The following is a 17200-nucleotide window of genomic DNA, read 5'->3' as shown; positions in this document are numbered from 1 at the left end:
TTGTTCTCTTTCTTCAGTTGTCCATGTGTTTATCAGCCTAGGGGAACTTGGAGCTTATCTAGCTGTTGCTTTCTTATAAGGAATACATTCCTGTTTCTGATGCAGGCCCAGCCACCATCCACACACCTCTGGGAGTGCAACACATTGTCCAGGTGCATCTGTGCTCATCATGAATTATTTACAGGCCTACTGCATAACCTGAAAGAACTGCTGCTCCACACTCATCCAGAACAAAAGGATGTTGTGTGTACAGGGAGTATCACAGATATGTGCAGTGTTTGTGCTTGGCTTTTGTCGCAGGTGTCTGTAGAATGTGGCTCGATATAACTGCCATTTTTTTAATACTGCTGTTTTTTAATGTTCATCAATAATGTATGCAGTCCGGTAGGGCAGGAATGACACATTAGCGCAATCGACAATTTATTACGTAAACTAATCGGTTTGTGTGAAGTGTGACAATACGTCACTCTGTTCGTCACTACTAGTAGTATGGCTGGACGTTAAAACATTAACAATAATCATCACAATATAATTTTCCTCGATAAAACGATGACAAGAGTTTGATATAATGTTTATGCTCCAAAAGCAAAACGAAAAAGCACTACTCCTTTGAACCTCGCCACGCAGATCATTTATCCGCTCGGCTCAAAGCTCAAACGGCAGCGCAGCACGAGCTTACTGTAGCAGATGCGTTTACTCCTAAGTCCTAAAAATAAAATGCATTAAAATGTAGTGCAATTCAACAGGCTTTTTTGTTTAAAAAATATTTGCATTATTTTACTTGCATACAACTGACTCTCATGTATAGCCTAGTTTACAGCATTAGTTGAGTTTTTTTTTTATCTTGAGAAAATTTTCCATGTATTGTACCTAATATATTCAAAATAATCTATCAAATTTATTCTGAATTTAATCAAATCGCAAGCTTGTGAATCAAAACTCGTGAAATTTGTGTCACTACCTAGCCTATGTCAAGCTCCAAGGAGGAGCTCCACTTTTCCGCGATCAGCCCAAACCGTTCTCGTTGCTTAACCGTGCCAATCCGGCCCAGCCGCCGGTACGGATATGGTTTAATTTTCCACCATAGGTTTGATAACAGAGCTCTTTGGAATGTAATACAAATGCGTCAGTCGTTGCCTTGGGAACAGAACAGTTTACAGACGTATGAGATGTAAATTGCGACTGCGTTATAGAGAATGATCAGATATTTATTTTAATTGTATTCATTTATTTGTTTTCTTCGCTCAAAGAGTGTGCTTGGCCAGCTACAGAGAAATTTGTAGCCAGGCAACAGACAAGTGTGACCAATCCTGAGTGGCGATGTCACTACATGCATTCTACCAGCACGGTTAGCCAATTATATCATTGAATAACAAGTTTCACATGAAACTTTGATGTGGCTAGAAAATTTGGAATATAGTTCTCAAGTCGAATGGACTAGGCCTACCTATATAAAATGTTGGTGTTTTTGTCATCTTTTTACTGTATTCATGCCGTGGTCATCATTAATTAACCTAATGCTATTCTAGCCTTTTGATAACAACAACTTGGATGCACAATATATTGTTTTAGTATTGATAACGCGATATGCGCATCCGCGATAGTCACATCGCAGCAAACCAAGTATAGGGATCAATGTTGTTAATGTTTGTAACTGGTTGCAGATATTCCGTTTGAGCCGTGCGCCTCGCAGCCACCGCAGCTCATAAAAAACTGAATGCTGTATGAACGCAGCAGTGTTAAGAACAAAATATGGGACTCACAACCGCATTCTAGTGCTGTCTAAAACTTCACTGTAATAACTCGAAATACTTGCGCTGCCGTCTCGTCGTTTTCGTCATGTTGTTCTTAACCTGTATGAATTTCTTTCTTCTGCTGAACACAAAAGAAGATATTTTGAAGAATGTCAGCAACCAAACAGTTAATGGGCGCCACTGACTTCTATAGTATTTTCTTTCCATACTATAACTTGAGAGTAAGTAAATGACAATTTCCATTTTTGGGTAACTATATTAGGGTTAGTTCACCCAAAAATGAAAATTCTGTCAGTAATAATTACTCGCCCTCATGTTGTTACAACCCCGTATGACTTTTGTTCATCTTCAGAACACAAAATAAGATATTTTTGATGAAAGCTGAGAGAGCTGGATCACTCCTTCATAGGCTGCTAGGTAATTTCATCTGCCGGCCCAGAAAAGTTAGTAAAAACTCCGTTAAAATAGTCAAAGTGACTACAGTGGTTCAACCTTAAGTTTATCAAGCGACGAGAATACTGTTTGTGCGCAAAAACAAACAAAAATAACGACTTTATTCAACTATTCATTTTCTTCCGCGTGAACCTCTGAGTGAGTTCACAAACTGAGAAGAGGACGCTCACTATCATTGCGGCATTGGTAAGGGGGATTGGATAAGGTGCTTTTAGGTTTTCTTGTTGGTTTTTCACGATTGGGACATCCAGGAAAAACTTAAGGTTGACAAACTTAAGGTTGAGCCACTGTAGTCACTTGGACTATTTTAACAATGTTTTTACTAACATTTCTAGACCAGCAGAATGAAATTGCCTAGAAGCCTATGAAGGAGTGAGACAGCTCTCATATTTCATCAAAAATATCTACATTTGTTTTCCGAAGATGAACGAAAGTCTTACAGGGTTGGAACAACATGAGGGTGAGTAATTACTGACAGAATTTTTGGGTGAACTATCCAAGGGTTAAGGGTTCCTTTACTCAGCTGTGCCTCATTTGCTTGTCATTATAAATATACCGTATTCTCAATGTGAATATATTGTACCTTCACAAGCTGCAAAACCTTGATGCTTTTCTATAAATTTTCCTAGTTGACAGTTGGGATAAATAAATATTACACATGCGAAATATTGTTCTCTGAAAGTTATAGACAAGGAGGAAGTTTAACTTACTACATATTTAGGCAAATCTTTAGACACATCTTGTTCAGCTTTAACAACTAAATAAATCTGCAACATTACATAATAAACGCCCAATTTCCCCTCACCTTCATCAACTCTCTGTTCCCTTTTAGGGAGCATTTCCATAGGAAATTTCCAAGGCTGAGCTGTGGCCAATGGCCATTTGATTATGGGGGTTTTGGCACATGGAGGTGTTAGTAGAGTATTTATTGGTTTAGTCTGTCACCATACCATAAAGTGTGGGACTATTTGTGCTGAAGCTGCTCCCTGTCCATCTGTTTGGATTAGCTAAGCCTTGCCTCTGTCCTACAGCAAAATCACCACAGCCATTCTGCATGACTGAGCACTATTCCTGATTTGCATCCGGTTGGGATTGTGATCTCACGTGAAAGAGACACTGGTAATTTTGCCAATATCTACATACACTGATTCTGAACATTAATTTCCATGGCCAAGAAAATTTGAGTTCCAGTTTGCTCTGAGGGCATGGGCCAAGATATGTGGGTGTGAAATAATTAATAATTAATGCCATTCTGTAGTTTTTCTTGGTGACACACTGTGAATGGATCCTGCCCAGCTGTGCGGCACAGCATGACTGCTGTGTTGCCAAAATAATGTTTCCACCATTCATTAGGTGTTTTGTATGTGCCACACTTTCTGGCCATTGTCATGTGTAAGGTGGGATGATGGACAAGCTCAGATGATACTCTTGCCTGTATTAGGGATGGGGTGGTATATCGAGTTTGTATATATATACAGTACACACACACTGTATACAGTGTATATATAAATACACACAGTAGGATTAGGCAATATTGGTTATATCAATATATACAGTAGTTATGAGTGCTTCTGAAAAATATTTAGCTGTTAGGAGTGGACTAGCCTTATGCAAGTGAGTCTCCACTAAACCTCACAGACTTCAGTGAACGAACGCTGCCGCGCACGCATGCACACCAAACACAATAGAACAGAATTCTGACCAAAATATAGCTAGATTTTCCAAAAATATTTTTTGTTGGACATTAAATGTGCCATATGTATAATTTTAACCTTCACGTAAGTGTATTTTTATGATGGAGGTAACAGTAAAAAGACTAAATGTAGAGTAATCAAATGTGGGTGAATGTGTGTTCCTTTTACTTTTGTTTTTATTTATTTAATTTTTAATTGAGTGATTTAACTTTTTATTTAAAATGCATTATTTTAGTTTTTAGATTGTAATAATGTTACAATAGAATGTAATGTGATTTTTAACCCATTACATTTTAACCCATTACATTTACATATAACAACCTAGATGGTTACTTTCACTATATTTGTTTTCATAGCCTTCAATATGAAGATTTTCTTAGGACAACATTGGGCAGGATGTGAAATCACTTTTTATTTTATTTTATAAATATGTACTGTATATATATATATATTTTTATCCAAATAGGAAAAGTAGAAAATACTGTGATATATATACACTCGTCATTTAGCCATATAAAGGGTCCTAAAGATCTGTGAGAAAATCCTGTGGGGTGCTCTGAGACCATTATGACCATAAGGGAGTTCTAATAGTTAGAGTTTTGTAAAACTAAGCTTTTCAAATCAGCTTATGTTTGTAATCTATGAGGTCCCATTACCTCAATTTCTGGAATTGTTCTAGTATACAGCACTAACTGCTGTACAGCACACTATTAGCTTCCTGCAGTCAGCTTTACTAGTGCTCAGCAGTTTAAATAATGAGCGTAATATTCTGGAAATTGTCACAGCTCTTGACAGAAACCTGCTCCACAAGTTCACACAGGCTCTCAGATTTCATGTGCACTTGCTGTGTTTCACACTTATTAACTCGTTCCTCAAAGACTCAGCCGCTCAAATCAGAATGTGGCACCCTCTGAACATATTGCAGCCACTTAAGGAACCTTAAGACTACCAAAATAGACCAAGGCCCTATAGCCTGCTCACTGTTGAGTCAGTGTTCCCTAGCACACACCTGACAAAAGCTTAGGATGTTTCTTCCATTTGTTTCCAGTAGTGACCTCATCAACTAGTCATGAGAGGGATAATGATTTTGCAGCCCTCCTTTCCACTGCAGACGTCTTGCAAACATCAGCAGATGTTTTTGCTCAGTGCTGCACATGGGACTGCAGATGAACTTTTGGACAACGTTGCTTGTTCCTTTATGCAAGTTCACTTCACAATGGAGAGAGATAGATAATAATCCGTCTAATCCGATTTTTAAACCATAAGTTATACTGCCCTGCATCACATTTGCTGAATGAAATACAATACTTGTTTCTCACTCCGGATCTCCACCAACTTCTGAACGGCTGCGTGTCGGCTCCGTGCTCTGCCATCCTTCAATACGCACCAGGTTCGGATTTGGTGCAGAATGGCTGCGGCCATGACTGACAGCTGAAGTCACGAGGACCAACGAGATCTCGCGAATGCACGTGTGATTGTGCGATATAACAATCTGCCCTGTGCTGAATTGCTGCGGAGCTCTCTGGCATCCGGCAAAAATAGAAGCTCTGCGTAGTGCGTATATCTGCTCCGGAGGGCTCGCCGGATCACCGGAGCTGGGACGGAGTTGGAACGCAGCCGCTCCGCAGTCAGTGAGAATGCACACATTGACTTAAACCTATTGACAGCCGTTCCGTTTACACCTGGTATTAAGATGCGTTTGGTCGATTGGATCACAAGTAGACGAGAGAGACACATTGCTGTTTACACCTGGTGTTTAAATCTGTCTCTTTTGTTAGCTTTCAAACACTTCTGTCCTGATTTCTTTGAGGAGAGGGTCTATGTATCGACCAAAGCGCATTTTAATACCAGGAGTAAACAGGCCTACAGACATTCACTCTAGAGAGAGCACAAGACAGACAAGAGCGCTAATGAATGGGAAAGACCACTGCGTCTTGAGACGGGCTCTTTTAAAATAACTAATTTAACTTGACATGGAGCATTAAAAACACAACGATGAGTGATTAACTCCCGTCAAGCTAGTTGTATGAAAACGACAGGGACGTGTCAGTGACTGAACATGCAGGTACTGTTAAAGTGCAGGAAAGAAGCATGATGCATCTATGTTGTGCACTCAACGTGGATAAACTACAACAGATAAACGTCAGCTGTGTGGACGTGAACTAATCGGCAACAATTCTCGTTTTTAATTGATACTGACATGGATTCTATGCTCAATATCTTTTAATCTTTACTGTTTTCTGTTACTGCCATAATCGTAGTAAGATTTGAGAAGAACTTCCACCTTTAATGTGTTTTTTTATTTTAGTAAACAATTAACAAACTTTCAATTTTCAAATTCTGTCAATTTTATCTCGAAGTGGTAAAAATCTTTATGTGGCCTGACAGATCATTTAATCAGCATTTCAACCTTGGAAAGAGCTTGTATAAAACAGCTTAAGAACAATAATGTCATAACGTCAAATATACTTCAGAAAAGCCACTCAATGCTCATAAACTTTTTAGCCAGCAAAAAAAAAAAAAAACTATCGAAAGGTGCATTTTGCTAAATATATGCACTATCACATAATTCATATATTTTTACTTAACCTGTTGTCTACATGAGAAAGAATGCAAAGAATAAACATGAATTTAATTTAATAAATTCTAAAAATGAATAATTGCATGTAAAGAGATGCCTTTCACCAAATGTACTTCTATATTACAAATGAAGGAAAAAAGATTGGGTGTGTGCAAGACATACGACAACATTTATAAAGTTGAAAAAGCAATTCAGTTCCTACTTCCTACTTTAAGTGAATCTTAGTTCCCAGGAAATCCACTAGATAGATGGATAAATGTTGTTGCTGTAAAAGGTGGGCTGACATGACAAAATTAAAACATGGTTATTCTTTTGTGGCACTTGAAATAATTTGGCGCCTATTTTTTTTTTCCTTATAAAAAAAAAGTCACACTTTTTTGAGCATCACCTGTTGTAGCGTTTCAGATGTTAGATTGTGTTTATGGAGGGGAATATTTGATTTCTCACACCTCTGCTGGAGGAGGTTTGGCAGTAAAGGGTAGGGCGTGAATATTGGGTAGGTGTGTGAGACTATAAATACTCCATAAACAGAGCAGTGCGTGCCGGAAGCAGAATTGCCCACTCTGGAATTGGTAGGCATGGAGATCCAGAGAAATCTCAAGGCTTCAGACCTCAACATGAGCAAATCACACAACTTGAGCCTCATTAAAGCAAATAAAATTATTCAAAAATAATTCAGAAAAACAGGTTTCCACAAAGTTGTTTTTGTCCTCAGTGACAGATTTTCGACATTAATGCCAGCAAAACAAATTTGATCAGTGAATCCTCCTGTGGGGGAACCGGCGTATTGTGTCCGTCATCCTTAAATATGCTCCACAAAGGAAAATTAACTTCAGATGAAACATAAAACATCACCCACACCCTCCAGACATGACATCAGGCCAGTCCTGACTCAACCTTCAGTGGGCGTTCCTCCGTATGAAGAGGAAAATGTCAAGGATGATGATGTCATCACAGCAGTTCTGATTCTGCCTCGTGTTGATCCTACTTCAGTTTGTTGACTAGACTGTTTAAAATGCTCTTTACAATCTGTATTAATTTTCTAAAATTTGACAGTCAAATTTGATTTCTCTTTTCATTTTTACCGCATGCACACCAGATTATGCTGTTTCTCCAGGATGTTGTTGTCCACACTGCTTCTGCTTGTGAAAGGGAGAAGAGCTCTTGTTCAGTGCTTTCTTGCTCACAAAAGTGATTCACTGGTGTGAATGCCAGTGGCAATGTGTCACGATCTGTGCAGTTTGATCAGGCCCTGTCTCCCTTGAACCCCAAATTGATTTTATTAGTGGAAAGAACTTTTAATTAATTATTGTCTTTTATCGTATATGTGATGATTTGAAATTAAGCATTTCCCATGTATTGATTTTTTTAGTTTGCAGAAATCTAGATCTGCTTCCTCATGATTCCACGTGTTTCTCTCTGTGTAGGATGTGGTGGATCAGGATGATTCGTCAGGAGTGCTCTTCCAGCTGGAGGAAGAGCCGTTTTCTTGGCCAGGGCCGAAGACGATTTGTCTGCGTCGCACTTCACAAGGCTTCGGCTTCACTCTGCGTCACTTCATTGTGTACCCACCTGAGTCTGCAGTGCACTCCAATTTTAAGGTAGTGTGCATCGTTCATTTCACAGGAGTTTCATAGCATGGTATTGTTTGTATATTTTTCAATATACACAATTTTTTTCTGTTTGTTTCTTATAGGATGAAGACCATAGTCACAGAGGTAAGTTATCAATTTTAGTGACATAAAATGTAATCTATAGTTTTGTCCCAGATAACATATTAAACACTATGCACTTATACTGTGCACTGAGCACTCTACCATCAAGTGTATACTTTTTAGAAGGTTATTTGGTCGTCTTGCATCAGTGTCTGAAATCCCCCAACCCTGCTGCAGTTGAGTGCATGAAGTGTCCAACATTCCTCACTGTTTTTTTGGTTAATCAAGTGCATTATCTGGGTATTTGAAGTTGGCTTGGGTACTGTTCACATTTTAACCGGTACCAGTAACGGTACATGAAATTCGGTGCCTGTACCCAACGGTACCTTTTTTCAAAAACTGCCTTGGACGCTGTCTGATGTTTGTCTTTGTATACTGTAATATTTACCTGTAAATAGTTGGCTTAGCTACTTGATTGAATTCATAAATTTTTTTTTTTTTTTTTTCTATGAAAGAATTTTTATTTTAGTTTAGGCATGCACCGAAATTAAAATTCTGGGCCGAAGCTGAATAATAATGAAACGCTTGGCCGAATACCGAACGTGGTGTTTCGCATTTTTCCATTTATTTTGCCAATTTTCTCACCAATACATTCATTAAATAGTAAAAATTAGCTTTTTACTATTTTGTCTTGCTTTTCAGAGAGAAAAAAAAACAATTTAAAAATATTTATTTAATGCTGAATTGTTTTACCATTCCAGCAGATATTATACAAACAAAGCACTATATAACTTAAAATAAATAAATTGGTAAAATAAAAAAGTTATTTTTATTTGGCCATCTTTGAAGCCCCCCTTCTTGAATAGCCTATATTAGGCCTATTACTGACTGCTGAAAAAATGTCATTTAAAAGTAGGTTATTCTCTTGGAGGATCTCATCAGACATGTCAGACAGCGAGACGGTGCGTGGCTCACCGCTTTCCCATATCCAACTCGGCCTGGATCATTTCTCGTGTGCGCAGCTTTTCCCCCACATCCAAGTAATGATCTTTATATCGTGGATCAAAACAGTTCAAAAGACTTGTGAAAAAAAAAAACTCTCACCGGCCCCCGCTCCTACGAATTACGAATTTTATAATGTTAACTTCAAATAATAGGCTACTAATAATACTAATAGTAATTTAAAGATGTGGTAGCATTGGATCTGGACAGGAAGGATTACTCTGGGAGCTGGAAGGGGTGTCGCGAATCGCGATTCTGCCTTCTCACATCACGATACAGGTTCGTGGACCTGCGTATCGCGATTTCGATTTAATATCGTTACAGCCTTAGCGTTCACACACATCCCGTAAAGACACGTGACGTCAGGATGTGATAACTCCTGTCAGATGTCAGTTCTGCTGATAACTCCTCTTCGTCATTTCTACGCAAAGACGAGTCCATAGGCTCCAGTAGCGCCACTGGGTTTGCCGAGTGGCTTGTTCCCCATATGCTGTAGCACAGGTTGTAGAAAGGCCCATGCGATGGCAAGTGCGTCATCATTACGACACACCCCTTACGGCATTGGCCCTGGTGTTCCGGGTCTGATCCCGGCAATGTTATTTACTCACTATTTATACTACAACATGGCTTAGAATAGTGCACAAGTATGCAACCTTCTGACTGAATAAAACTTGACTTGAGGATCTTGAAAATGCCCAGAATTCCCGGTTTACTCAATTTTTACTTTAATCTAGCACCCCAAAAGTTTGTGAGAGCAGTTGTTCACTCAAGGAATGACTTTTATTCACCTCCCATTACACGATAGCTCTCGTAACATGGTTCAGCACGACCATCTATAGCTGCCAGAAATAACTCACTGAATTATTTCCCCTGCTCAGCCTCTCCCCCGTTACTTTTTGAACTTTTGACCTTAGGTGTGTTTTTAAGATTGCATCATTTTGTTGCAAAAGAGCTTGACTGTTAAAAGTATATTTGATCTGTTTTTTTCCTGTAGTTTCATTCTGCTGTCAATTAGGGATATGCAAAGCCTGTTTTCGAATTTGGCTAGACGATGGGTTGTCTGAACATACAGGACATGTTCTTGCATTCAAAAAGAGCTTAACAACAATATGCAAAATGCCAAAGAGTCGAGTGGAACAGGAGATTTAAGACACGTTTTTAAAAAGTAGATTTTTGTTTTTACTTTAACATTTTAACAACGCTTCTGGTGCTTTGGGTGGATAAAACCTGCTCAGAGAAATTGCATCTCTAAACATTGCTTCAGCAACACAGGCTTCTAAATCTGCTTCAGGATCCCCCACATCGAGTCTTCTGTGACCTACATAGATTTGTTTGTTCTAAATTATAGTAAGGTTGTAATGCTCGTGGTATTTCAACAAAACGCACATACTGGACCATAATGGTCACATAATGGTCAAAGATAAGCCACATTCTTGATAAAGAATGAGGAATATGTGAAGGAAAAAACATCTGTTGGGAAATTTTGTTTTATTGATTGATAGTGGAAGAATTAATGTAGAAATTTTCCAGGTGCAGGACATAATGGTTCAGAAACGATCGTCTAAATTAGAGATTGACCAATCTTTTTCTTTAACGATTCTGATTATTTGCGTGTTGTATTTGTTTATCGTTTTATTTCTGTTTTTGACCATTATAACATCAGCACTGAACTGAACAAACTATTTTAACACTTCTTTTTTTTTTTTTCAAAACTGCAATTTCACTTCCTCCTTGCATACAAAACAAAACACACTTCTACATCATTAAATAGATCACTAAAGTGTCTTTTTTTAGACAAAAGCTTTGCAACAGCAACAATATTAACAAAAGGGAAAATTAATTTGCATAGTCTGATGTTTTTAAATGGAGAACAAATAAATGACAGGGGAGTCTATCAGCTTTAAATGGTTATAAACTACAGTTTTCAAAGGTTTATGTGTAGTTTAATAGTCTAAAGAGTGAAGAGAATGGAATATCTTCTGGAATTTGCATTGTCAGAAAAACAAACAAAACAACGAATACATCATCATGGCAGTTATTGAGTGCATCTCATCTGGCATGTTATCAGAAACTAATGTTTTTGTCGGTCTAGGTTATGAAATACCTGTTGACAGAGCGCTGTTTTTATCTGCGTTTGCGCAGAACTTCTCTAGCAGAGATAATTGATTTCCACATATATAGCTGTAATTATTTAGATGTTTATTAGCAAAATAAAGGTCATATAGTAGATGTTAATAATATCATTTAATGAGTTTTAAACAAGTGGATCTTGTTAAAAGCTGCATACAGTGGCTGGAGCATTCTTGAGCCTCAACCCAGTTTGTAAACGGCCTTATGAATGTGACCAATGATGAGCAAACATCAGAGAGAGAATTAAAACGGCCATGAATGAATGCATGTTGGAAATATATAACTTATTTTATTTAATTATTTGGACATGACTTAATGGATTACGTGACTCTATCTCTATTTCATATATATATATATACCGGTTGTATTTATGTAACATCTCATTTGTACATTAATGGCTGTTATGTTAAATCAAGTTTATTATCTAAGTGAGGTAAGTTATTTTACCTTTGAACGCCGTTGTTGACTCTTTTCCCTTCAGAATCAGTGTTTTAATGGCAGTCTTGTGTACAATTCTCCAAACGGCCACAAGATGGCGCCATTTATCAGCGACTCCCATATTACAAAACGAGATCCGATAATGGAAATTGAGTATCTTTCCTGAAAAAACAACAACAACAAAACCTGCTATATTCTGATGTTGCCCCCTTCTGTTAGGGCCTCAAATCATGCCCAACTTAGAGGAGATTCATACTGAGCTTTAGGATTATTAATGCGTTGTCATTTATCTTTTGCCTGTTGTGGTGCACAGTCCTTGTGAAATGCTCTTCTGCAAGTCGGAACCGCTGTGTCAGTAAGAAGTATCTGGCCTAAATATTTACAATATTTACAAAAGACTTATATGAAAGAATATCACACCTCTTCTCATTTCCGTAGCACAATCTAATTCACCAATGTATATAACGTAGCAAGTGTTAAGGATTTGAACCCTTCCACTCTATGCTTTTTCCTCACTCATTGAAAAGCATGAAATTGAAACGGGAACTGAAACTATGTTGTGGTTTATAATATTGGACCTACCTAATTCAGCGTAACTGAAATATAAAAAAGGTTCGCAAAAACACTTTTTTACACTATCATCTAAACAATCTTTAGTCTATAAGAGAGCACTAGTGCATAGCCCTGTGAAACTTGATTTACATTACCTAGACGAGTCCAAACTAGCTTACATAACATCCCTTAATGTGCCTCTAGTTCTGTATGCAAAACATAGTAAAAAATACAACAACCTGAACTTACACCAGCATATGTAATAGTAAAATATTAAATTTGCATGTTGTGTGAGAGCCAGGAGGTTTTTTTTTCAGAATAATATATGTGGTTCCAGGTTTGTAGTTGTGCATTTCTCTGCTGGTTTTAGTTTGTTTTTATGTGCACAACATGTACATAGAATAGTTTGTGTCTGTATTTTCGCGTGTTGCCATGCATCTGCTTTGGACCGTATATGAGTGAGTCATTGTTTCATGTTCTCAGAGACAGAAAGAAACTTGAACTCCAGTGCACGGATTGCATAACTGACATGCATCCACGCCACAACCACATTAGAAGGGAAATTTGAGGAGATTGGTTTATGGATGTTTTTCTCTGGCTTTCATTTATTATCATTGTTACACTTTTATTGTGAATGTTCTATAATTTCTGATACCCGACCAGTTTTTCTTTGGTTAGTATGTTGTCTATTATTATTTCATTACATGCAAAATGCAATAAACATGGCATTAATGGGTGCGTTTCTTCATATTCCTGAGGTAAATGTGTTAGAGTTTTAATAATTGAAAACTACAGTGTATGACAGTGAACACAAGAGGGCGCATTCAATCTTTACAAATGATCACGTTTCTATTTTTAGGCTACTTATTGTTTCTGTAGTATTTAAAATATGTACTGTGCATAGTTTTTTTGTCATAATGTGCAGTATACAACTGAACACTCTGCATCCCACAATGCAATGTGCTCCATTCGCCTTGGCCGATAACCGATTAATCAACCAATAGTTTTTAAAATAGATACTGAGTGAAAAAAAAACCGCAACACATAAAATATTGCTGAACTTTATTACAAAAATTTAAAAACAGTACTGAAGCATGAAAATGTACTATACTTTTTAAATATAAAAATATTAGGTAACACTTTACTTGAAGGGGTGTGCATAAGACTGACATGACACCTTCATAATTATGACATAACACATGAATATTAAGGAGGTTTTATGCATGTTTATGACAAGTGTCATTCGCTCAATTATGACATTTATAAATGAAATATGACATTGTTTGAGATGTCTTTGTCATGACAACTTGACATTACCAAGACAACATAACCTGTCATAAATATGTCTGAAAATGATTCATGATCAAACTTAAAAACCCACTTAGCTTTATGGGCTAACATTACATTAAACTGTCATGTGGTTGGTTGACATTGGCTGTCATGAGCCCAGTATAACTGTGTCAGGAATATTTTTCTTGACCTCAACTACAGTGGTACACATTTAATTTGTCATTAAAATGTCATTAAGTATTAATACTCTGTCAAACAATTGTATAACAGTGTCATGTATACTTTTCTTGACCTCAACTACAGTGGTACACATGTTTGATAATGAATCTGCTATGTCATGTTTATGACATATTTATGACAGGTTATGTTGTCTTGGTAGTGTCAAGTTGTTATTACCAAGACACTGACAGGATATGATGTAGAATTGGTTTATGTCAAGTTGTAATAACAAAGACATCTCAAACAATGTCATATTTGCATTAAAAATGTCATAATTGAGCGAATGACACTTAATGACAGTTGTCATAAACATGCATTAAACCTCCTTCATATTCATGATATGTGTCATGTCATGATTATGAAGGTGTCATGTCAGTCTTATGCACACCCCTTCAAGTAAAGTGTTACCAACCAGGAATATATTAATAATAGCTACATTGATTGATCAATCATTCATGTTAGTTCATAGTGCATTATCTAATGGTAAAAGAAACAACTTTAACTAATATTAATAAAAGTATTGGTCATTTCAACATTTACTTATACATTTTAATGTTACAAATGGAATCTTATTGAAAAGTGTTACCATTTTATATAAATCCAAACAGTCATGCTTAAAGATGGCCATCTTTATATATCTACATGAAGCCCATAGCATTGAAATTAGACTATATATATATATGACAATAAGAGAGAGAGAGGTGAGACAATAGAGCTGCACGATTCATCTTTAAAAGACTGTGACTGTTTTATTCAAACACCCACGCGATCTTTCAATTCGTCTGTCTATTCAACTTTGACAAAATCATATCGCAACATTCAAAGCTGTGTTGGCCTCAACCTCATAGTATCATTATTTCTGTGATGCAATAGTTAAAATGATCATAGAAGAACTTGGATAAAAGTTTAAAGTTCAAATATAAACACTGCTGTCTACAATAGCGCTCAAAATCAGCTTTTGATAGAAACTTAGTGCTTAAAATAACGCATTTATGGATTACAGTGGCGACAAGTGACTGTTAAAAAATGTATTTGTTATTGAATCATTTATTCAAGAGAATGTAGTATTGTATGATGCTTCTGAAATAAAAGATTTTTTTTTGTAAATATGACTCATCTTATACATCATGTACAGTCTGTGTAAGTGTATGATTTAACTTTTCCCGATGGTCTAGTGTTAAAAAAAATGCAATAAGCTACATTGCAATATCGAATCGCAATAATTGTAGAATCGCAATTCTTAAAAAAAAAAAAAACGCAATACATATCATATTGGCACCCAAGTATCGTGATATTATCGTCCCAGCCCTAATGTATAGTTATGAAACAGCTTTGCAAGCAGAAATAATAATACTGGGGGGTTAAAAAGACTCCCTTACAATAATTCATATCACAGAACTACTGGGATAAAAGTTTAGAGTTCAAAAATAAACACTGATGTCTAAGGTAGCGATCAAAATCAACTTTTGAAAGTAACTTGAAGCTGCAAATAAAGATTGTATTATTGATGGCATCATTACAGCAGTAGGTGGTGACTAGTGACTGTTAAAAACATGTATTTGACACATTGAATCATTCAAGAGATTTGTTCAAAAATGCTGATTCATCCAGTAAATTAAACTTCAGTAGTGAAGTCTTTATGAGCGTGTCGTGTCATTGAATCGTTCAATCAAACAGATTAAAAAAATAAATGTATATAAACTTATGTTTTGTTGTCTATTCAGAATCATGATCTCTATTTTAAACAAAAAAAAAATTGTGATTCTCAATTTATTCATAACCGTGCAGCTCTACTCTACAGGCAAGACCTCAAGCTAAAAGAAAGAAACATGCAATCGCAACCTGTAGCACACTGCCATGTCTGCCTAACGGAAATCATTACAGTTTTACCAGGGAGATATCATCACCCGGTATGGGACATTATGCAGTGACTTGAATGTTCTTGATGAGCTCCTCATTGTTGCCCTTTTGGAAGCAGTTTGTAGAAACTACAACCATTGTTCTGTCTCTAAACACTGATTTACACATGCACCTGCAGCTCAATTATACTCTTTTATTTGATCTCAGGTCTCAGTTTTCCATTCTTTAATTCCAGAAAAGACTGAAAGCGATTAAAGCATTCATATGCCAAGTGGGTTTGTTTGAGTTTGTGCCATGCTGAATTCTGGGCACATCTGAGTGGCTCTAAGACTGTTCAAACCTGCAGCAAAATCAGTTTTTCTCCCTACTGTCTTCAGAAAGAAGTCTCATATGTTAACCTGGATATATTTGATAAAAACATACAGTAAAAACATTGTGAAATGTGTATATATATATATATATATATATATATATATATATATATATATATATATAAAATGCTTTCTATTTTTAAATGTAATTGATTACTGTGATGGTAAATCATTCTAATATGTTTATTTGGTAATCGAATAACACTTTTTGTGCTATAAATGCCTCGTCTGTGCTACCTTTTGCTACCTTACTGTACTAATTAATTAAAATTAAGTTCATAGTAGTATGCGAATGGATATTTTCCAACAAAAAATAAAATTATTGGTTTAGGAGAGATACCAAGGGCAGCAAAGCAATAAATGTGAACGGATAAATATTAATGCAAGTATAATAAATGTTGTTTGCAAATCAGAAACAATTTAATGATTTGAAAACAGGATTCTGATGTTAATGCAGTTAGAATTTTTGTCCAATCCATACTTCCTTAAATATACATAAAGAATCAATAAAGAACCCAAATCAATAAGCAGAATAATAATTATTTCTTTGGGACAGACCATATTCTGTAATGTCACCCACATTGTGCTGTAGTTGTGCCCTCTCTTTTGTTGTTGTAGAATAAATTCTCTTAGCATTTCTCTCTTAGCATCTGACATCATTACTATAGCATTCAATGTGGATATACCGGATGCTAACTGTATGAACAAACTGATTGGATGTGAAAAACAAATTGGGGACGGGTCAAGATTGTCGACCAGCCGACCGAAACCAAAGTAGTCAATTAATGAGGTTGACTGATCTGTTGAACAATATTTGTGATCTCAAAGAGAGGGATTTAGCATGCTTTAGATTTAGTCCATTTGTTATGTAGAATCCACAGGTTTATTTCCCATTCAGTAGACTAAGTAAATATATTATATACATAAATAAACTGTTGAGGAGAGATTCCTCCAGTGCAAGTAGACATGGGCCACTGCCTTAGCGTCTCGTAGCTGTCATACTCAGGGAATCTGTAGTGTTAGTTATTTACTGTTAGATCTGTGATCTATGTTCTGGCGTATTATGTCAGAATTAAGCCAAGTATAGCGCTTCCCGTAGGGGCTGAGGGATGTCACATTGAATGCTGGGTCATTTCTAGATGAAGTCACAGCATTTTTGCTGTATTGATGGGTTAAACGTTTCATTTAGAAGCTGGTGTGT

General features: G+C 36.6%; 1 protein-coding gene across 2 annotated transcripts in view; it reads left to right on the top strand.

Moving 5' to 3' along the window:
- Window positions 1-17200, top strand: part of arhgap21b (Rho GTPase activating protein 21b) — a 54046-nt gene that overhangs the window by 7724 nt on the left and 29122 nt on the right. For both annotated transcript variants that reach the window (XM_079614219.1, XM_079614220.1), the window contains exons 3-4: window positions 7910-8083; window positions 8179-8200. In XM_079614219.1, coding sequence (XP_079470345.1) covers window positions 7910-8083; window positions 8179-8200 — 196 coding nt within the window. The remainder of the gene's footprint in view (window positions 1-7909; window positions 8084-8178; window positions 8201-17200) is intronic.

This window comes from Phoxinus phoxinus, assembly GCF_949152265.1.
Source record: "Phoxinus phoxinus genome assembly, chromosome: 5".
NCBI classification, from domain to species: domain Eukaryota; kingdom Metazoa; phylum Chordata; class Actinopteri; order Cypriniformes; family Leuciscidae; genus Phoxinus; species Phoxinus phoxinus.
The sequence above is the reverse complement of the archived record's forward strand: the minus strand, read 5'-3'. Positions and strand labels throughout refer to the sequence as shown.